At 42.6% G+C, this 22,825-nt stretch overlaps 1 protein-coding gene across 1 annotated transcript in view; it reads left to right on the top strand.

The window, feature by feature from the left end:
* LOC132820653 (lysosome membrane protein 2-like) overlaps nucleotides 1–21,781 on the top strand; it is a 64,864-nt gene extending 43,083 nt beyond the window's left edge. Inside the window, exons 8-12 of the mRNA XM_060832863.1 lie at nucleotides 7,278–7,396; nucleotides 11,899–11,972; nucleotides 17,607–17,658; nucleotides 21,185–21,346; nucleotides 21,605–21,781. Of these exons, the coding sequence (XP_060688846.1) occupies nucleotides 7,278–7,396; nucleotides 11,899–11,972; nucleotides 17,607–17,658; nucleotides 21,185–21,346; nucleotides 21,605–21,652 (455 nt within the window). The 3' untranslated portion in view covers nucleotides 21,653–21,781. The remainder of the gene's footprint in view (nucleotides 1–7,277; nucleotides 7,397–11,898; nucleotides 11,973–17,606; nucleotides 17,659–21,184; nucleotides 21,347–21,604) is intronic.
* Nucleotides 21,782–22,825: the final 1,044 nt, after the last annotated feature.

Raw genomic sequence — 22,825 nt, 5'->3', positions numbered from 1 at the left:
AAAGGCAGTGTGGGATATGCAATAAATGTGAAAGAATTCTCTGTTGGATTTATTATCTATGGCTCCTCGGCCAGGTCACCCACACCAGTGGAAACATTTGTTCCATTGGCATTGTCTTGGACCGCTTCACAATTTTAAGGCCTCTTCTCAAGTAAAGAGAACAGAATTTAAGGCTGTTTAATCTTTCCTGATGCTTATTACTTCTCATTTATTATTTAGTTGATTTGTTTTGCACTAAATCCAGGTTGGAAACAAGTTTAATCATGTTGTCAATTTGCATTAGATTAGATTAGATTAGATGAGATTACTTGCAGTGTGGAAACAGGCCCTTCGGCCCAACAAGTCCACACCGACCCGCCACCCACCCATACCCCTACATTTACCCCTTACCTAACACTACAGGCAATTTAGCTTGGCCAATTCACCTGACCCACACATCTTTGGACTGTGGGAGGAAACCGAAGCACCCTGAGGAAACCCACGCAGACACGGGAGAACGTGCAAACTCCACACAGTCAGTCGCCTGAGGCGGGAATTGAACCCGGGTCTCTGGCGCTGTGAGGCAGCAGTGCTAACCACTGTGCCACCGTGCCGCTCACCGTGCATGTGACACTTCACAGAATCGAGACAGTTTTCAAAGTCATCCTGATCATTTCTATCAATCGCATGAATCTATCAGGCAGCAGTGCAAGCCTCAAGCGTGGTCAACGACCCAGCTGTTATCATATCTCGCGTGGTGTATCATCGACCGTGCACCAACATTGTTGGCACATCACATTGAGCCCGGAGTCTGATCGATTGATTTTGAGAGTTTGGAGTATAATCTCACACTGTTCCTCTGGAATCCTTGAACTAATCTGTGACAAAGTCCAACACTGCTTGTTGAGGTCACAAGGCGTTTTCCAACAGTTTTCTTTCTCTGGATTTCCCTCACGATAAAATCTGAAAAAGGAAAACTTGACGAAACAGGAATTTGAACAGCAAATGGTGCCTCAAGCATTAACCCTTGTAATAAAATACCATTAAAATATGGAACAAAAAGTGACTATGATATTTCAGTTGGTTACTAGTCAATGACTGTTTTGCCTGTTTACTGTTTGGCACTGTTGTGTTTTTATTGATTACTTATGGTTGTTTTTACTTAGTGGTTAGTAGTTGGTGACTTGTGTTTTTTTTGGTTACAAGTTTGTAATTGTTTAGCTTAATTACTAATTAGTAACTTGTATTTTCGATGGTTAGTAAGTTAGTGGATCTTCTGCTTGTTTACTATTTGGGGCTGTACTGTCAGCTGGTTACTAGTTAGCAGCTGTTTTTTGGTTGGGAGAGTTTACTTTGGTTAGGTGCTGCTAGATACAATAATAACCACAATAGTAATATATTTATTCATGATACACATTAGTGGGCGGCACGGTGGCACAGCAGTTAGCACTGCTGCCTCACAGCGCCTGAGACCCGGGTTCAATTCCCGACTCAGGCGACAGACTGTGTGGAGTTTGCACGTTCTCCCCGTGTCTGTGTGGGTTTCCTCCGGTTTCCTCCCCCAGTCCAGAGATGTGTGGGTCAGGTGAATTGGCCATGCTAAATTGCCCGTAGTGTTAGGTAAGGGGTAAATGTAGGGGTATGGGTGGGTTGCACTTCGGCGGGTCAGTGTGGACTTGTTGGGCCGAAGGGCCTGTTTCCACACTGTAAGTAATCTAATCTAATCTAATCTAAAAACATTCACGTCTTGAAGGCTTTGTTGTACTGTAACTTTAAAAAATTAATAAGTATCAGAAATAATCAGGTCAAAATTGAGTGCAAATACATTTTGCATGAAGTAACAAAAATAGCTGGGGAGTGGTGGATGGAATGTTAAAAGAAGGATACTGTTAAAGTATTCAACTGACTGGAATAGTTTTAAATTGAAATGAAACAATTGCTCACAACTGCAAGGCCCCCTTCCAAGGTGGAGACAAGTCCATTACCCCCAAGGAGGTATCTGAAAAGAGAAACATCCCATCATCCAGACACGTGATATTAACATATGCAAATGTTTAACTTTTAACTTTGTTCTTGCTTTTTACTGTGCTCTTAAGATGCTACACTGAGGTATTTGTATCTAAAATGGCGCCTTGTGTGGCAACATTATGCACTTTTCACTGTACTTCTGTACATTTGTACTTGATTACACGTGACAATAAAGTCAATGACTGTCACAGACAGACCCGCTTGGAGGATGGGTAAGTTGCTGGAGGATTTGGGGACCGCAAATGCTGTCCCATTATGTCAAAAGGGAGGAAAGGACTGAGCAGAAAATTGAAGGCCAGTCAGTCTAACCACCAGTGTTGGGAAGTTGTTAAAAATTATTTTGAAGAGACTGAATATGTCTGCATTTGGACAGAAACAAATTAGGCAGGATGAATTTATTAACAGTATCATGATTGCTCAGTGGTTAGCATTGCTGCCTCACAGTGCCAGGCAACTGTCTTGTGTGGAGTTTGCACATTCTCCCCATATCTGTGTGGGTTTCTTCTGGGTGCTCTGGTTTCCTGCCACAGTCCGAAGGGCAGAGGATGGTGTGTGTATGGACTGAGTTACCAGAGGAAGTGATGGAACCTGGTACAATTGCAACATTTTAAATGCTGCTCCATAACCACTTGATGAAGAGGCAGAGCCTTGAAAGCTAGTGATTCCAAATAAACCTTTTGGACTATAACCTAGTGTTGTGTGATTCTTAACATTTAAAAGGGATCTGGATGGTTATATGAATGGGGGGTGTGGTTTAGAGGGATATAGTTCAGGATATCTGGTTGGCATGGACAAGTTGGACTGCAAATCTGCTTCCACGCTGTACATCTCTCTGATTCTATGCGCAGGTCTTAAATTACCCTTGGTATTCAGGGATGTGCAGGTTAGGTGGGTTAGCCATGGGTTACAGGGATTGGATGGGTCTGGATGGAGTGCTCTTCAGAGGGTTGGTCTGGGCTTAGGCTGAATGGCCTGCTTTCACACTGTATGGATTCTAAGTTAGGAGTTGATCATTTTTGACAAGTTTGTTTTTTTTTTGAAATGGTACGCAAAAGTGTCCATTAGTGTAATACAATTAATATTGTCTGCATGGACTTTAGCGAGGCTTCTGAGAAGAGCCCATGGCAGAATGGTCAAGAAGGCACCCATGGGATCCAAGGTAAAGGGGCATGCTGGATGGAAAACTGGCTGAGAGGCAGGAAGTTAAGGGCAATTGTAGACGGATGTTTCTGTGACTGAAAATCTGTTTCCAGTGGGGTTCCTCAGGGCTTGGTGCTGGAGCCCTTGCTATTGTGGTGTGCATTAATGATCTGGACCTTAAGGAAGGGGGTGTGATAATGCAGATGACACAAAAATTGGCAGAGTGACAAGCATGAAGAGAATAGCTCTAAACTTCAGGACGCTTTGAAAGGTCTGGTCTGGTGGGCAAAGCACTGGCAAATGGAATTCAATGGAATAAGCTTACATAAGGTGGAGGAAGCTAGGGTCAAGCTTGGCTCTACAGAATTACAGACAGGCGAGGAAGGAGCTTAAAAATGGTCTGAGGAGAGCCAGGAGGGGGCATGAGAAAGGCTTGGCAGAACGGATTAGGGAGAACACAAAGGCATTTTACACTTATGTGAGGAATAAGAGAATGGTCAGAGAAAGAGTAGGGCCGATCAGGGATAGCATAGGGAATTTGTGAGGAGTCTGAGGAGGTAGAGGAAGCCCTCAATGAGTTTTTTGCTTCTGTCTTTATGAAAGAAATGAACTTTGTAGTGAATGAAACCTTTGAAGAGCAGGTGTGCATGCTGAAATGGATAGAGATAGAGGAAGCTGATGTGCTGAAAATTTTGTCAAACATTAAGATTGACAAGTCACCAGGCCCAGACCAGATTTGTCCTCGGCTGCTTTGAGAAACGAGAAATACAATTGCTTCACCACTTGCGAAGATCTTTGCATCCTCGCTCTCCACTGGAGTCATACCTGAGGACTGGAGAGAGGCAAATGTAATTCCTCTCTTCAAGAAAGGAAATAGGGAAATCCCCGGCAATTACAGACCAGTAAGTCTCACGTCTGTCGTCTGCAAGGTGTTAGAAAGGATTCTGAGGGATAGGATTTATGACCATCTGGAAGAGCATGGCTTGATTAAATGCACTCAACACGGCTTTGTGAGGGGCAGGTCATGCCTCACAAATCTTATCGAGTTCCTTGAGGATGTGACGAGACAAGTTGATGAGAGTCGAGCTGTGGATGTGGTGTATATGGACTACAGCAAGGCATTTGATGTGGTTCCCCATGGTAGGCCCGTTCAGAAGGTCAGGAGGAATGGGATTCAGGGGAACATAGCTGTCTGGATACAGAATTGGCTGGCCAACAGAAGACAGCGAGTGGTAGTAGAAGGAAAATATTCTGCCTGGAAGTCTGTGGTGAGTAGTGTTCCACAGGGCTCTGTCCTTTGGCCTCTATTGTTTGTAATTTTTATTAATGGCTTGGATGAGGGGATTGAAGGATGGGTCAGCAGGTTTGCAGATGACTCAAAGATTGGAGGTGTCATTGACAGTAAAGAGGGCTGTTGTAGGCTGCAGCGGGACATTGATAGAATGCAGAGATGGGCTGAGAGGTGGCAAATAGAGTTCAACCTGGATAAGTGCGAGGTGATGCATTTTGGAAGGTCGAATTTGAAAGCTGAGTACAGGATTAAGGATAGGATTCTTGGCAGTGTGGAAGAACAGAGGGATCTTGGTGTGCAGGTACATAGATCCCTTAAAATGGCCACCCACGTGGACAGGGTTGTTAAGAAAGCATACGGTGTTTTGGCTTTCATTAATAGGGGTATTGAGTTTCAGAGTCGTGAGATCTTGTTGCAGCTCTATAAAACTTTGGTTAGACTGCACTTGGAATACTGCGTCCAGTTCTGGTCGCCCTATTATAAGAAAGATGTGGATGCTTTGGAGAGGGTTCAGAGGAGGTTTACCAGGATGCTGCCTGGACTGGAGGGCTTATCTTATGAGGAGAGGTTGACTGAGCTCGGACTCTTTTCATTGGAGAAAAGAAGGAGAAGAGGGGACCTAATTGAGGTATACAAGATAATGAGAGGCATAGATAAAGTCAATAGCCAGAGACTATTTCCCAGGGCAGAAATGACTAACACAAGGCGTCATAGTTTTAAGCTGATTGGAGGAAAGTGTAGAGGGGATGTTAGGGGCAAGTTCTTTACACAGAGAGTTGAGAGAGCATGGAATGCGTTGCCAGCAGCAGTTGTGGAGACAGGGTCATTGGGGACATTTAAGAGACTGCTGGACATGCATATGGTCACAGAAATTTGAGGGTGCATACATGAGGATCAGTGGTCAGCACAACATCGTGGGCTGAAGGGCCTGTTCTGTGCTATACTGTTCTATGTTCTAATGCCGAAAAGTGGGATGTAATGCACTTCAGGAGGGCCAACAAACTCAAAAAGCTAGAAAGAAGAGTTTAGGAGAAACGGTTTTCACTGACAGTGCCTGGATTTCACTGCCTGAAAGGATGTTAGAGTCAAAAACTCTTGTAAGATTAAAGCAATATTTAGATATTCAGATGCATTGCTGTAGCCTCCAGTGCAATGGGCCAAAAACTGAAAATGGAATTAACGCTGTCAGACATAATGGGCTGAATGATCTTCTGTGCTGTAGATCTCTTGGAATGCACACTGGACCCAGTATTTCAATGGAGAATCTTTGGGCAGATAATGGAAGAGAGGCTGCTGTCTCTATTTTCTCTCTCTGAAGGAATTGATCCCTGGCTCCTAAAGAAACAGCTAGAGAGAATATTAGTTAAGGAATTGAAAATTTTCGGGAACTGCAAAATTTGCTATGACTGATTAACTATCCTCTTGGATATAATCAGCATCAGCCTCAGGATAAAAACTTTAGCATTAAAGACAACCAAAGGACCAAACCAAACAAACATGGTTATGTCCCTTTGTAGACAGCACTATTCCATTTTAATTTTGTATTAGTGCGTGTGTGAGTATTAGCGTGCGTGAATGTTGTGTATTACTTTGAGTGTAGCAATATGTGTGTGTTAATTAGTGAGTATGGGTGTGTGTGTGTGTCAATGTGTATTAGTCCAGGTGGGTGGGTGTCTGTGTCTGTTGTGTCTCTGTGTGTATCTGTATCTGTGTGTGTAAATTAGTTTGTCCGTGTGCCTGTGTGTATGTTAGTGTGTGTCTGTGATCATCTGTATTAGTATGAATTTGTCAGGGTGTGAGCTTGTGAGAATGGGTATATGTGTGTTTTTTTTCATTCCCTCATGGAATGTAGGTGCTGCTGGCTGGTCCAGCATTTACTGCCTTGTTGCCCTAGAGAAGATGGTGGTAAGCTGCTTTATTGAACCACTGTAGTCCATATGCAACATGTTATTTGTGTGTATGTCTGTGTCTCTGTGTACAAGGTTTTGTGAATGATTATTGAGAATCTGTGTGCAAGTATGTATGCCTGTGTGAGAGTGAGTATGTGTGTGTCTGTGTATGCTTGTGAGTGATTCTCTGTGTCTACGTGTGTGTGATTGTGAGTACCTGTGTTTGTGTGCACTTGCATCTGTGTGTCTCTGCATGTAAGTGTGTCTGTGTTTCTGTATGGATACATTTGATTGTGTGCTCTGACTGCACTAAGTTTGATGACTTGATATTTTTGTTAAATTATTTTCCTAGATTTTGACAGTTAATATATTTCCTCTTTCTTTAACTTGGAATACCTCATTGATTGGCTTCTTATTTCTTACAGCAAAAGTAAACTCCATTTTTAACCGGAGATGGGTACATTCTTAGGTGGAAAAAATATGCTGCAATACTTAAAGAACACTGGATGCTATAAATCTGAAACAAAAACTGAAATTGCTGGAAAAACTCAATGAGCCTTCTTCTGGAGAAGAGACATACTGGACTCAAAATATTAACTCTGTTACTCTCTCCACAGATGCTGCCAGACCTACTGAGATTCCCCTGCACTTTCTTTTCTTTTATTGTGACCAGACTAAGAGGTGAACAGAGAGGGCCAGTTTCCCTCTACTCACCTGGGAGGAACGCTATACACAGTAATTTCCTAGTGGTCTGGTGCCAATATTAGATTTACACTACTGTTACATCACCAACTGGTGTGCAAGGGAACACTGTCACAATCCATGACATTGTCCCCAGATGCAGCGCCTATTCTCAGTCCCTGCCTCATGCGTCTAGCATTGACAAGGAGTAGAACAGATTGATTTCCCTTTGAAATGTAAACTTCACTTTTTTTGCTCTGATATCCCAGGAGCCCCTATTTTCATATCATCACCTCATTTTTACAATGGAGATCAGCGACTAGTGAGTGACATTGGCGGAATGGAACCTAATACAGAAGCTCATCAAACATTCCTCGATATTGAACCGGTAAGCGAACATAACTGTTTGTGCTATACATGTCATCCCCAAGCCTTTTTAAAAAAATGTGCTATTTTATTTATTCTGTGATGGGACTTAGATGTTGCTGGCAAGACCACATTTATTGTCCATCCCTAATTGCCCATGAACTGAGTGGCATGCCCAGACCATTTGAGAGAGCAGTTATTGTTGTGGCTCTTTGGCACATTCAACTGGGGCATTCAAGAGGGAATTGGGTGATAACTTAAATAGAAACAGGGTTCTGATGAAAAGGCAAGAGAATGACACTAATTTACAATACTCAGAGTCAGTGCAGAAACGATGGGCTGAATAGCACTGTAACAATTGTGTAATGCTGTAATATGTCAGCATTACCAGATAAGGACAACAGATGTTCTTCTCAATAGGACAGTTGTGAACCAGATGGTTTTTCACATTGACAGTTGTTATGGGTACCATTACCAAGAATAGTTTTATATTCTAGATATGGGAACGGATTTAAAACTTGTGTATGTTTGTTTATATGTGCTAGTGTACGTGTACATATGTGTGTTAATGTGTCTTTTTGTGCTCGTCTATGTATGTGTGTGTTCATGTATGTATGTTATTGTGTGTGCACGTGTGCAAATGCACGCATATCTATGTGTCTGCATGCTCATGTGTATATCCATGGTGGGAGAATGACCATTGTATGTGTGTGTAAATATGTTCATGTTTGTGTATATATGTGCATGCTCATGCACCTTTATCTGTATACATGCTCATGTATGAGTTTATGCAAGCATGCCTATGTAGCATACTTAGATATGGTATGTATATACATGCTCATGTGCACATGTCTGTGGGTGCATGCATGCTCATGTCTGTATGTATGTGTATATACAAGCTCATGTATGTATGGATGTGGAGATGTGTATATATGAACTTCTGCATGTGTGTATATGTGTACTTCTAAATGTGCGTATATATGTCCTAATTGCATCATGCCCCATTCCACATCACCTGCTGTGCTATCTTACCCGCACTGGGTCTTGGTGAAGCAAGGCTTCAGTTTTTAGATTAGATTAGATTACTTACAGTGTGGAAACAGGCACTTCGGCCCAACAAGTCCACACCGACCCGCCAAAGAGCGGTCCCACCCATACCCCTACATTTACCCCTTACCTAACACTACGGGCAATTTAGCATGGCCAATTCACTTTCCCGCACATCTTTGGACTGTGGGAGGAAACCGGAGCACCCGGAGGAAACCCACGCAGACACGGGGAGAACGTGCAAACTCCACACAGTCAGTCGCCTGAGGCGGGAATTGAACTCAGGTCTCTGGCGCTGTGAGGCAGCAGTGCTAACCACTGTGCCACCGTGCTGCCCACTAATTTTAAAATTCTCTTCCTTGTTTTCAAGTCCCTTCATGGCCTCACCTCTCCTTATATCTGTAATCTCCTGCCTCACCACTCTCTAAGACATCAGGGGCTCTCTGCCTCTGGCTTTGTGAACATCCCTGAAAGTAATCCCCTGTCCCACCGACAAAACTTCCCTGAGCCCTAAGCTTGAAATTTCCTCCTGAAATCCCTCCACCTCTACACCTCACTTCCATCTTTTGTGGGCAACCTTTAAACCTCTTTGACTGTTTCCTGCCCTAGTGCCTCCTGAGGAGCAGTTTGGTGTCACATTTGGTTTGATAACACAACAAACTATCTTGTGACACTTTACCTCATAAAGGCTCTACATCAGTACAAGTTGTTGTATTGCATGCAAATAAAGATCAAATAAAGACTTCAGACAGGGACTAATGTAGTTCAACGTCTACATTTTATCATCCTGTGCCCTGTGTGGGATCATGTTCAAATAACGACTGAAATCAGGGAGGGGTGAAAATAGCTGCTTTTATTCAGCAATCACTTCACCAGTTCAAGGCAGCAATACAGTCCTGAAATATAATTCTTACAGAAGCCCCTTTATACACAGCTCTTACATATATTAAAAGTGCATTATTACCTTGATGTTGCATTTTTTATCTATAGTACACAAAGGTTTGAAGGGCCTCTGTCCTGGGAGACAGGAGATGGATTGAAACATGTGTTAAGTGCTGGCTGCAACTTCTGTTGGGGTGTCTGTGCAGTCTGCTTGCATAATGAGGAAGTGTTAGTCCTTTTCCCTTTTATGTTAGTAAATATTAGCAACAATATAGGCCTCTATGCTCTAAAAACGTTAAAAATTGTAACTAGACTTAATAAAAGAAGAAAGGATATTGTTAAGATCGCTGATGACACGACTGTAGTGGGTCTCATTAACAGGAACGATGAGTCAGCATACAGGTGAGGAGGGGCAGAGGCTAACGGACTGGTGCAGAGCCAACAACCTATCTCTGAACATGGACAAAATGAAAGAGATGGTTCTTGACTTTAGGAGGGCACAGAGTGTCCACTCTCTGCTGGATATCGACGACTCCCCCATGGAGATCATGAAAAGCACCATATTTCTTGGCGTACATCGATGGAGAATCACACCTGGACCTTCAACACCAGCTCCATAGCCAAAAAAGCCCAACAGCGTCTCTACTTTCTGCTCAGGCTGAAGGAAAGCCCACCTTCCCTCCCCCGTCCTCACCACATTCTTCAGAGGGTTCATTGAGAGTACCCTGAGCTGCTGCATCACTGCCTGGTTCGGGACTTGCACTGCCTCTGATTGTAAGACCCCATAACGGATAGTGAGGACAGCTGAGAGGATCATCGGGGTCTCTCTCCCTCCATTGCAGACATTTACACCACACGCTGCATCTGGAAGGCTAAGAGCATTGTGGAAGACCCCACACATCCCTCACTCAAACTCTTCTCCCTCCTGCCACCTGGAAGAAGATAGCTGAAAATGTGTTGCTGGAAAAGCACAGCAGGTCAGGCAGCATCCAAGGAGCAGGAGAATCGATGTTTCGGGCATGAGCCCTTCAGGAAGGCTCTCCTGCTCCTTGGATGCTGCCTGACCTGCTGCGCTTTTCCAGCAACACATTTTCAGCTCTGATCTCCAGCATCTGCAGTCCTCACTTTCTTCTGGAAGAAGATACCACAGCATTCAATCTCTCACGACCAGACGATTCAACAGTTTCTCCCCCTAAGCCATCAGGCTCCTTAACACAGTATGATCAGACTCTATTCCATCTAAACTTTTTACATGACTTCAAATTGCTGCTTGAACAATGTTTTATTAATTATCGTTCTTTTATTACTCTGTAATTTGTACACCACTGTGCCTATTGTCTTGACATGTCAGGAATTACCGTACTGTCTTGTGTGTTTTGCACTTTTTAGGCACTTTATGCCACCCTGCATATGATCATGCTGTTTGTGCTACCCATGTAATACCTTGGTCCTGGAGGAACGCTGTCTCGTTTTTACTGTATCAGTTGTATATGGGAAAAATGACAAATAAACCCACTCTTGACTCTTGATTACTGCAGCTGGGTTGTGAGATTTATTTACTATTTGCTGGTATGAGTTTCATTCATTCATGCAATTTCAATGAAACACTTAAAGGGATAATGGCCCAGTTAAAAAATATTTAACAAGTACTTAATCTATTCAGGTCCAGGAGATGGTTGGTAAGGGCTGATTAATATTGTAATATTTCGTGAAGACTTGATGAGGATGGTATTATTCTATGTGCTGAGCAGCAAGGGCTGATAAGGTGTGGAAATGCAATAATGGGTTTGAAAGAGTTGTTCTTAAATTTGGATACTACAGAACTGTGGTTTTATGAATGAAACCGTGTTACAGTAAACAATAAGTTAGAAAAGGGTTATGAATGAATGGGAACCTGGTATTAATGAATATAGCAAGTTGGTGAGTGAGTTAATAAAGATTAGCCCATACAATAACACAATATCTCACACCTTAAACCAAGTATCATCCAAAAGTGACCTTTAGTGTCGATTTTCCACAAGAGATCACCTCATAGTGGGCGGCACGATGGCACAGTGGTTAGCACTGCTGCCTCACAGCGCCTGAGACCCGGGTTCAATTCCCGACTCAGGCGACTGACTGTGTGGAGTTTGCACGTTCTCCCCGTGTCTGCGTGGGTTTCCTCCGGGTGCTCCGGTTTCCTCCCACAGTCCAAAGATGTGCGGGTCAGGTGAATTGGCCGTGCTAAATTGCCCGTAGTGTTAGGTAAGGGGTGTATGTAGGGGTATGGGTGGGTTGCGCTTCGGCGGGTCGGTGTGGACTTGCTGGGCCGAAGGGCCTGTTTCCACACTGTAAGTAATCTAAACTAATGTACAATGCACGCATCACCTCTGAAAGCTTTACATGTTGTTGCCTTAATTGTGGCCATTTTAGGTTGCTGTTTGACATTGAGAATATTACATTAACAAGGATAATTCAATGACTCTTGCAGATGCCTACTCTTGAGTTTCCTGTGGCAGCAGCCATGTCCCAGGGTGACCACAAAACCTTGAAGCACAGAGAATTGAAATAGAAATCCATCTAGCTGAGGTAATTGTATTCTTCCATTCCTTCCAGATGACTGGTATCCCTGTCAGAGCAGCCAAGAGAATGCAGATCAATATTCATGTCGAGGCGGTGAAGGGCGTTGTGTAAGTGACTCCTTTTACACACTCAGATTGATTATCTAAGGATGAATGTAACTGTTTCCCAAATAGACTGAGAGAATTGCTGAGAATATCCACATTCATTGACTATCTCCTTGATTTTAGGGACTGAACTAATAGAGATAATATACAATAGTGATTTGGAGACGCCAGTGTCGGACTGGAGTGTACAAAGTTACAAATCGCACAACGCCAGGTTATAGTCCAACAGGTTTATTTGAAAGCACTAGCTTTCGGAGTGCTGCTCCTTTATCAGATGGTTGACAATGCTCCGAAAGCTAGTGCTTCCAATTAAACCTGTTGGACTACAACCAGGTGGTGTTTGATTTTTAACTAGATTCAATAAAACCTCCAGATGTACTTAGCACACTCTCCCCAAACGTTTAACACAGTGAAGAAACCACTGAGGTACAATGGTGCAGATTCTGTTGGAGCAGGGCACCTCATAATTTTGCCTGTTAATTATTCATTCACGAAGTGTGTCACCATTTATTGCCCGTCCCTAGTAGCCCTTGAGAAGGTGGTGGTGAGCTGCCTTCTTGAACTGCTGCAATCCACATACTGCAGATGGACCCCCAATATCATTCAGAAAGGAGTTCCAGGATTTTGACCCTGTGACACTGAAGGAACAGTCACTTAATTCCCAGTCAGGATGGTGAGTGGCTTGGAGGGGACATTACAAGGGGTGGTGTTCCCACATACATGTTGCCCTAGTCCTTCTAACTGGAGAAAGTGTGGACTGCAGATGCTGAAGATCAGAATCGATAAGTGTGGCACTGGAAAAGCGCAGCTGGTCAGGCAGCATCTGAGGAGCAGTAGAATCAATGTGTCGAGCAGAAACTCTTCATCAGGAACAGATGAAGGGCTTTCGCCCAAAATGTTGACTCTCCTGCTCCTTGGATGCTGCCTGACCTGTTGTGCTTTTCCAGCGCCACACTTTTTGATGACTCCAAACTGGAAGTGGTCATGGAGGTGTTATCTGAGGATCCTTGGGTGAATTTCTGCAGTTTGTCTTGTAGATTGTATGCACTGCTCCTACTGTGCAGGAAATGAATGTCAAAGGTGGTGCCAATCATGTGGGTTGCTTTATTCTGGATAGTATCAAGCTTCTGACAGCCTGCAGTTAGAATCCTACAGTCTTGGCTTTTGAAAATTGACTTTTTGACGAAGATGTTGGTCCTTTTTGAATGAATATCTGCTCTTTGCTTTCCTTGCCATTTTTCACATATTGTTGTCCTCCTGAGTTCAATGTTTCTGTTGTATCAAAGTGCAGATGGGGATTAACAAAATAATTGCGACAAAGAACAAGATGATGCCGAAAATGAGCCTCCAGTAAATCACTAATGGTATAGCCAACAGATTGATAATGAATATGTATTAGGCAGTAGTGGGTGCTGCAGATGCTGGTGAATAGAGTCAAGATTAGAGTAGTGCTGGAAAAGCACAGCAGGTTAGGCAGCATCCGTGGAGCAGGCGAATCGATGTTTCGGGCAAAAATGATGGAAGCAGAGTCATTAGGGACATTTAAGTGACTGCTGGACATGCACTTGGAGAGCAATGAGTTGAGGGGTGCATAGGTTAAGTTATTTTATTTTACATTAGGATTAACCCTTGGCACAATATCATGGGCCAAAGGGCCTGTTCTGTGCTGTACCTTTCTATGTTCAGAAATGAGGCTGGGAGCCTCGGGGGTGGAGAGATAAATGGGAGGGGTATGGAATGAATATATATTGTTTATTTAGAATTATACAGTATAAAATACACCCTTTTGCTCATTGAGTCTACACTGACAAAAAAACGACTCTGAATCTACACTGGTCCCACTTCCCCACACTAGGCGCACAGCCTTGATTGTTGTGCCATTTCAAGTGCTCATCCAATTTTTTTTTAAAGATTATGTGGCTTCCTGCCCTACATGACAGTCTCAGACAGTGCATTTCAGACCCTGGATTAGTGGTGCTGGAAGAGCACAGCAGTTCAGGCAGCATCCGAGGATCAGTAAAATCGACGTTTCGGGCAAAAGCCCTTCATCAGGAATGGTTTTTACCTAGCATTGTTTTTACCTAGCATTCCAGACCCACTAACCTCTCGGTGAAAAAGCCTTCCCTCAAATTCCCTCTAAAAGCGCCTGCCTTTCACCTTAAAATGTTGCCCCCTCGTTATTAACTCTTTTGGTAAGGAAACAGCTTCTTCCTAACTACCTTGCTCATGTCCCTCATGATCTTATCCATCTCTGTCAGGTTTCTCCTGAAACGTCTGTGCTCCAAAGAAAACAGCTCGATCTTATCCAGTCTCCCTTGATGAAATGCTCCATCCCAGGCAACATCCTGGTGAATTTCCACTGCAGCCCCTCCAGTGCAATCACATTCTTCCTAGAGTGCGGTGACCAGAACTGCATACAATACTCCAGCTAGAGCCCAACCAAAGTTCTGTACAACTTCAACATAACCTTCCTGCTCTTATAATGTATGCTACGAATGATAAACGCAAGCACAAAGTATGCCTTAACTACCCGATTAACCTAGGTAAAACCTGTCCTGTCTCCTTCAGGGATTTGTGAGTAATCACAAACATCCAGAGATCTCTCTATTCCTCAGAGATTTCTTGCATCCTACCATTCATTGACTGCTGCTTTGAATTATTAGGGCCAAATCAGATAAAGAGCCTAGCAGCTTCTGATATGTCTATATGATGACCTTTTAGGTTAGATTCCCAACAGTATGGGAGCAGGCCCTTCGGCTCAACAAATCCACACCAACCCTCCTAAGAGTAATGCACACAGACCCATTCCCCTACCCTATATTTATCCCTGACTAATGTACCTAACACAATGGGCAATTTAGCACTGCCAATTCACCTGACCTGCACATCTTTGGATTGTGGGAGGAAACCCACGCAGACACCGGGAGATTGTGCAAACTCCACAAAGACATTCGCCTTAGGCAGGAATCGAACCCGGGTCCCTGGCGCTGTGAGGCAGCAGTGCTAACCACTGAGCCATCGTGCTGCATTTAAACTGATGATGTAATCCAAGAATTTCTCATAAATCAATGTAACAGTGAGAGCCTCTTTCTCCTTGGCCATGTACCTCCTGTCAGTGTCAGACATGCTCAAGATGCATTGCAAACTGGCCTGTGATACCGATTTGGTTGTTCTTGAAACAGTATTGCCACAGCTATGGGCGGCACAGTGGCACAGTGGTTAGCACTGCTGCCTCACAGCGCCAGACACCCGGGTTCAATTCCCGCCTCAGGCGACTGTGTGGAGTTTGCACATTCTCCCCGTGTCTGCGTGGGTTTCCTCCAGGTGCTCCGGTTTCCTCCCACAGTCCAAAGATGTGCAGATCAGGTGAATTGGCCATGCTAAATTGCCTGTAATGTTAGGTAGGGGGTAAATGTAGGGGTATGGGTGGGTTGCGCTTCGGTGGGTCGGTGTGGACTTGTTGGACCGAAGGGCCTGTTTCCACACTGTAAGTAATCTAAAAGCTATGTAGATGAGGCATCAGCTGCAATTATAGTCAGTAATGAAGGGTCACAATAAGGGAAGGTGTCCAGTGAAAGCAGAATATCTCCTTGTTCCTTGTCATATGCTTGCTCCTGATATGAATTCCAACACTGTGCTTGAGCTTGCTTTAATTCGCTGTCTGAAGGTGTCAATAAATACACTGCGCCAGGCAGAAATTTCTCTAGCTGATTAACCATACCAAGGAAATGTTGAAAACTTAAGACAAAACAGGGATTGGAAATTCACTAATGGTGTTGTTTTTTGTGGGTGCACCATTAATGCCCATATTATTAAAAATTTGCCCTGGGTAATGAATAGACATTTTTCAAGAATTCACACTTTTCATTTTAGTAAACAGTTTAAAGCCACTTGAACCCTCAGCCCATAATCTTCAACAGATTCAGTGCAGACTAGAATGTCTAAGACCATTGTCTCCAATATCTGCTTTACCTTGTACTCAAGTGCTGTCTGTAAATGTCTCTTCACTTTTACTTCCTTCTGGGCTTTGTACCTGGATTTTTATTGCAGATGTAATTGTGGTTCGTCATCTGATAAAACAAATACACTCACTCCAGTATCTAGTTTAAAGTTAGTCATATATCTGTTGACATATATATATTCAAAGCTGGGATGGACAGATTTTTAAGCAGTAAGGGAATGACGGGAAAGTGGAATTGAGGAGCATTTCATTTAAAGAAGAATCATACCAGACTTGAAAGATTAACGCTGTTCCTATTTCCACAGCTTTCTCTGTATTTGTATCTGATCAGCCATGATCTCAGTGTAATAGGTTTGTAAAGCGCACAAACAAAGCCTTCGGTTCACTTGTCCATGCCAATCAGATTTCCTAAATTAATCAAGTCCGATTTGCCAGCACTTGGCCCATACCCCTCTAAACTCTTCCTATTCATATACCCATTCAGATGCCTTTTAAATGTTATAATTGTACAGGCCTTCACCATCTGCTCTTGCAGCTCATTCCATAAAAGCACCACCCTCTACTTGGAAAAGTTGCCCATTAGGTCCCTTTTAAATCATTCCCCTCTCACCCTAAACCTATGCCCTCTAGTTTTGGACTCCCCTATCCTGGGAAAAAGACCTTGGCTTTTCACCTTAACTATGGCATTCATGATTTTATAAACTTCTAGAACATCAACCCCTCAGCCTCCGACACTCCGGGAAAATAGTCCCAGCCAATTCAGGATCTCCCTACAGCTCAAACCCTCCAACCCTGGGAACATGCTTGTCAATTTTTTCTGAATCTTTACAAGTTTAGCAACATCTTTCCTAAAGCGGAGAGACTAGAATTTAATGCAATATTCCAAAAGCGGCCTAATCAATGTCCTGTGCAGCTGCAACATGACATCCCAACTCCTATTCTCATCAAATAGCAAAGCAGTCTTGATGGGCCAAATGATCTTACATATCAGAGTGTGGGCAAGAAGGCATGAATGGGATCTTTGATCTCACCAAGGAAATAATGTTCCTCTTCTGATAGAGATTTGCGAACATCATTAAGTAGCCAAATGTGTGATGACTTTTTCTTTGAAAGTAAAAGTTTTAATTTAGCACATCCTCCCAAAATGTTCAATTATTCAGCAGAGAAAGGACCCTGCAGTGTGTACAGGGCACTGTTTTATGGCTGTGGATCATTATGGTGCCACTGCACTGGTATGCTTTTATAGATCGTGCACTTTCCCTTCCATTTCACATGCTTCCTTTACAGTCCCATGCTTAAGGACCTGTGCGGTTTCCTGAGCCAATGCTTTTTTTTTTCAAATCTCAGGAATGTCCTATTCTGGTTATGCACTGCTGTTTGTCTCACTCATATTGCTTTTTCTAAGGTCATGACCTCTGCCTAGTTTACCTGAATGAAAAGTTTACTTTACTTACAGTATTTGAACCTTACACTGAAATGGATTTTTAAATTATATGTCCATTCTTCAATTTCATTTGTGTCTATCTAGCTTGTTGTCATCATCCTCAGTATTAAACACCTCTCTCAATTCTGATGCCATTGGAATCATGTAAAAATTGTGTAGTTGATTTAAAATTCTACATTAGTTAAATATTCACAAATATTTCACAACATGTTTTCAATTCATTTATTTGCAGCCAAACTAATCAAATGCGGACGATGATTTTACCAGTCCTGTTTTTAAATGAGGTAAGTTGCATGTTTTGATTTTAGGTCTGATGTTAATGAGGCATCTGTGCACAAAGTTTGAGATGGGGTAAGATTTTGATGAGGGGGGCTGGGCAAGAAGGATGTGTCTAAATGAACAGCGAGAGAGAGAAAGTTGAAACTGAGGATGACATGGGCTTTGCTGGTAGAAGGGGTAAGTATGAGGACCAGCCACTGAAGTGGGAGAAAGTGTACTCTGTGTAAATCAAAGACAAGATCAGTGTGAAACAGTGCAGCAACATTACACTGTTCCTGATGTATCAAATGAGTACGATAGAAAGGCATTACTTATGGCGCCATCTTAGGTACAAGGTACCTAGGTACAGATTCTTCAGTACAAGTTCTTAGGGTAAAAAATAGAAAAATAAATAAATGAAGCATCCAGCATTACAGATTGTAGGAATAAATGAGAACATAGATAAATAGAAAGTTCAGAACAATAGTCCTTCCAACCTGGCCTCTAGACAGCGCTGGGCTTCACTTTAGCTTCACCTTGAGGCTCACAAGGCCAGAAGTCACCACAAACCATCAAAGAACTGGCAGGCCGCAAGACTACCATGTGGTGCTGACCACTCTGGGCTGGGAGACTGCCTCAAGAAAGAAGAGAAAAAAAAACACAAAACAGAAGAAAATGATAAAAATAAACAGGCAGAGTGGATGAGCTCCCGCTGAAGTGTCCTATTCGCCACCATCTTGATGTATGTGGAGCCTCCAACTTCTGTTCATTGTTTAACTGTTCACCACCATTCACAACTGGATGTGACCGTGCTGAGAAGGGGCCAGTATTTGCTGCTGCTCCCCTATCACCCTTTCAATTCCACTGGCTAATGTGGTATTTCACAGCATTAACCGGGACAAATGCAGCATCCAATTTGTAAGCAGTAAGCACTTTATCTGAGCTCCCCTACCCCCACCTCCATTCCTGAAGGGTTACACCGAACACTGCCTTCTCCACCTCCTGATACTGTCTGGCTTACTGTGATCTTCCAGCCTCCTCCTTGTCTACTTTGGATTCCAACATCTGTAGTGTTTTTGTCTCTAACTGTTCAACACGTGATACTTTTCTGTGTTTGTCCTGGTCAATATTTACTTGACCAAAACCATTTAAATATAAGAACATACAATGCACCATTTTTGAGTCTGGAGCTTACTACTTACAAATTGGATGCAGCATTTGTTAAAGAAAATACTGGCTGTGGTTCAAAAGCAATTACTTAGGTGAGGCCTGTAGATATGAAGGCTGTATAAATAATGTTTATTTTCTATTGATATTAGAATAACTTTAATTGAATTGGTGAAAATGAAATATCATGAGTATTTAGTTTTTCCTTTTATTCTTTCATGGGATGTGGGTGTCACTGGCTAAGTCAATATTTTTTATGGGTCCCTAATCGTCCTTGAACTGAGTAACTTGCCAGCCATGTCAGAGGGCACTTAAGAGTCAACCTCTGCATAACTCCTCTGTTCAAAGACTTTGCAATATTAAAGGTCTCCAAGTCTTTTCTAATGAAGAACACTGACCTGACCAATCTTTCCCGTGATTCTGTGATACAAGTGGTACATATAATTTGTGATTAGGAATTTGGATTTCTAAAGTAGAGACATATGTGTTTTGGTTTCAGTTCCATGAAGCCAACCTTTTTTTTTTAAGAGATCAGAATGTCATTTGGAAAGTCTGAGGCATTAAAATGGGCTCACCCTACAAAATATTTGTGAACAGCTGATCTTCAGGGTGTAGAGTTTGACAACAGAAACAACAACTTACATTTAATATTAAAAATCACACAACACCAGGTTATAGTCCAACAGGTTTAATTGGAAGCATCCAAGGAACAGGAGAATCAACGTTTCGGGCACAAGCCTGAAGAAGTGGTGGGGTCTGATACGTTTAAAAGGCATCTGGATGCGTATATGAAACAGGAAGGGTTAGAAGGATATATGTCAAATGCTGGCAAATGGGACTGAATTAATTTAGGATATCTTGTTGGTATGAACAAGTTGGACTGAAAGTTTCTGGTTGTACATTTCAATAGCTCTATGACTTTCTCTGGCAGCACATTCTGTACATGCACCACCCTCTGCATGGAAAAGAAAACTGCCCCTCAGCTCTTTTTTTCAGCCTTTTCCCCTTTCACTTTAAACCTGTGCCCTCTAGTTTTGAATTCCCCTACTCTGGGAAAAAGACCTTGGCTATTCACCCTATCCATGTCCCTCATGATTAACCTCATTATAAACCTCTGAGGTTACCCCTCAGCCTCTGATGCTCCAGAGAAAACAGCCCCAGCCTGTTCAGCCTCTCCCTATAGCTCAAATCCTGCAACCCTGGCAACATCCTTGGAAATCTTTTCTGAACCCTTTCATCTTTCACAACATCTTTCCCATAGCCGGGAGACCAGAACTGAACACAGTATCCTAAAAGTTGCCTCACCAATGTCCTGTACAGCCGCAGCATGACCTCCTAACTCCTATACTTAATGCACTGACCAATGAAGCCTTTTTCACTGCCCTGTCTACCTGCGACTCCACTTCCAAGGATCCTTGCACATGCACTCCAAGGTTTCTTTGTTCGGCAGCACTCCCCAGAGCCCTGCCAGTAATTGTATAACTCCTGCCTGGTTTGCCTTACCAAAACGCAGCACCTTGCACTTATTTAAATGAAACTCCATCTGCCACTCCTCGGCTCATTGGCTTATCTGATCAAGGTCCTGTGACCTTCTTCACTGTCCAATACCCCACCAATTTTGGTGTAATCTGCAAATATACTGACAATTTTTCCTATATTCACATTAAAATCATATAAATGATGAAAAGCTATGGACCCAGTACCAATTCTTGCAGCATACCACTGGTCACAAGCCTCCAGTCCAAAAACAACACTCCACCACCATCATGCTCTGTCTCTAACATTCAAAGTAATTTTGTATCCAACTGGCTACCTCCCCTGGATTCCATATGATCTAACTTTGCCAACCAGTCTACCATGCTGAACCTTGTCGAACACCTTGCAGAAGTCCATATAGACAACACCTACCATTCTGCTTTCCTCAATCTTGTCACTTCTTCAAATAAAAACCTCAATAAAGTTCGTGAGACTTGTTTTTTCCAAACACAAAGCCATGTTGACTATCTCTAATCAGTCCATGCCTTTCCAAATTCATGTAAATCCTGTCCTTCACAATTTGCTCCAACAATTTACCCACCACTGACGTCAGGCTCACCGGTCTATTATTCCCTGGCTTTTCCTTACCACTTTTCATCTTAGTGGCACCACATAAGTCATCCTCCCATCTTCCAGAACCTCACTCCTGGCTATTGGTGATACAAATATCTTCGTAAATAGCTCAGCAATCACTTCTGTAGCTTCCCACAAAGTTCTGGGATACCTGATCAGGTCCTGGGAATTTATCCATCTTGATGTAATTTAAGATGTAACATTTGGTATGAGGATAATGTATAAAAGTGCCTTAGTAATCTGGTGGTTCTGCTTTCTCTCCCATTTGTCCAACAGCAAGCTTTAATCGATGACAAATCAGCAGTGAAACTGAAATCAGCACTTTATAAAATACGTGTGGTGACTTACATTCCTTATATATTCTTGTCCATTGGAATCTTACTTTGCCTGGCTACTCTTAGCCTAGCCTTTGCTGCATGGAGACATAAAGACAATAAGGTAATTTATTGCTAAAGTTATTTATGTCCCATATCATTGAAGGAGCTTCGTTATTAATTAAACTTTGCTGAAACTAATTTACTGCATCAGTTTATTGACAGGTTGGCTGTTAAAAGCAAAGCGCACTTGACTTGAGATTTCAAAATTACATTCTAAGTGATTATTTGAAGGTCAATAAAATTTTAAATATTGAAAATTTAACATCTTTACTGCATTCAAAGACTGAAGACCTAATTTGTACCTTTGTTGGTATTTTAGGATTTTACACCAGTAATGTTAAAACTTCCGGATGTGGAAGTACATTGAAGTGACAGAAGAGGGCCCAGATATACGTTCTGCTGCAATCAACCAGATAGTATGCTCAGGAATTTAGTGATGTTTCTGACTAATGGAGTATTTTACAATGTCACAAATAAAAGTGGAGTCTTTGATTGACCAAGTGTACAATACTCACTCACCAATAAATTGGAACTGTGGCCCTTCAAGTTTTTCAGACATCGCTATATTGGACATGTTAGGATAAGTTATAAACAGACACAACTAACACTGAATTAAGAGCAGGAGGTGGTCATTTGGCTATTCAGTAAGATCATGGCTGATCTGATTGTAACGTCAAACCCACGTTCCCACTTACCCACTCATAGTCCTTGACTCTCTCGTTGGTCAAGAATCTCTATATCTGCCTTTAAAAGATCCAATGACCTTACCTCCACCACTCCTCCCATAGACTCACATCCCTTTGAGAGATAGAATTCACTCTCATCACAATCTTAAATGGGAGATCCTGTATTCTCAGACTGTGAGCAGAATGGTGTGGGGTTCTGAATGATGTGGGCTATGACCAGATGTGTGGCAGGATCAGGCAACAAGTCCAGCGAGGCCCATCTCAACATCATGATCATATCATTCCATCTTTTATGCTTCTTAGAAGCAGCATAGTGAGATTTTCATTGGGCAGCAGCATGATGGCAACTGATGCTCATTATTGATCGTTAATGTCACAACTCACAATCATACTGCACAGAAGAGGCCCTTTGGCCCATCAAGTCTGCATCGACAATAACTCCCACGAAAGGCACGCTAATCCCATTTCCTGCACTTGTCCTATATCCTTGAATGTTATGATATTTCAAGTGTTCATCCAAATATTTTTTTAAAGGTTGTAAGGTTTTCAGCCTAAACTATCTTACCTGGCAGTTCCATCCAAATTCCCACCACCCCCTGACTGAAAAAGGTTTTTCACAAATTCAGTCTGAATTTCTTGCCCCGATCCTAAAACTATGCCCCGTCGTGATTGACCCCTTTAACCAAGGAGAACAACTGCTCCATACTCACCCTGTCATACCCCTCATAATCTTATACACCTCAATCATGTTCCTTTCTCTACTCTTTTTAAATAAAACAATCCATGCTTATCTAGCTCAATTGTTCCATCCCAAGCAACATCCTGGTGAATCTCCTCTGTACTCTCTCTAGTGC

Source organism: Hemiscyllium ocellatum, chromosome 12 (genome assembly GCF_020745735.1).
Source record: "Hemiscyllium ocellatum isolate sHemOce1 chromosome 12, sHemOce1.pat.X.cur, whole genome shotgun sequence".
Lineage (NCBI taxonomy): Eukaryota > Metazoa > Chordata > Chondrichthyes > Orectolobiformes > Hemiscylliidae > Hemiscyllium > Hemiscyllium ocellatum.
Note: the sequence above shows the minus strand (reverse complement) of the source record. Positions and strands in the feature narration are given on the sequence as shown.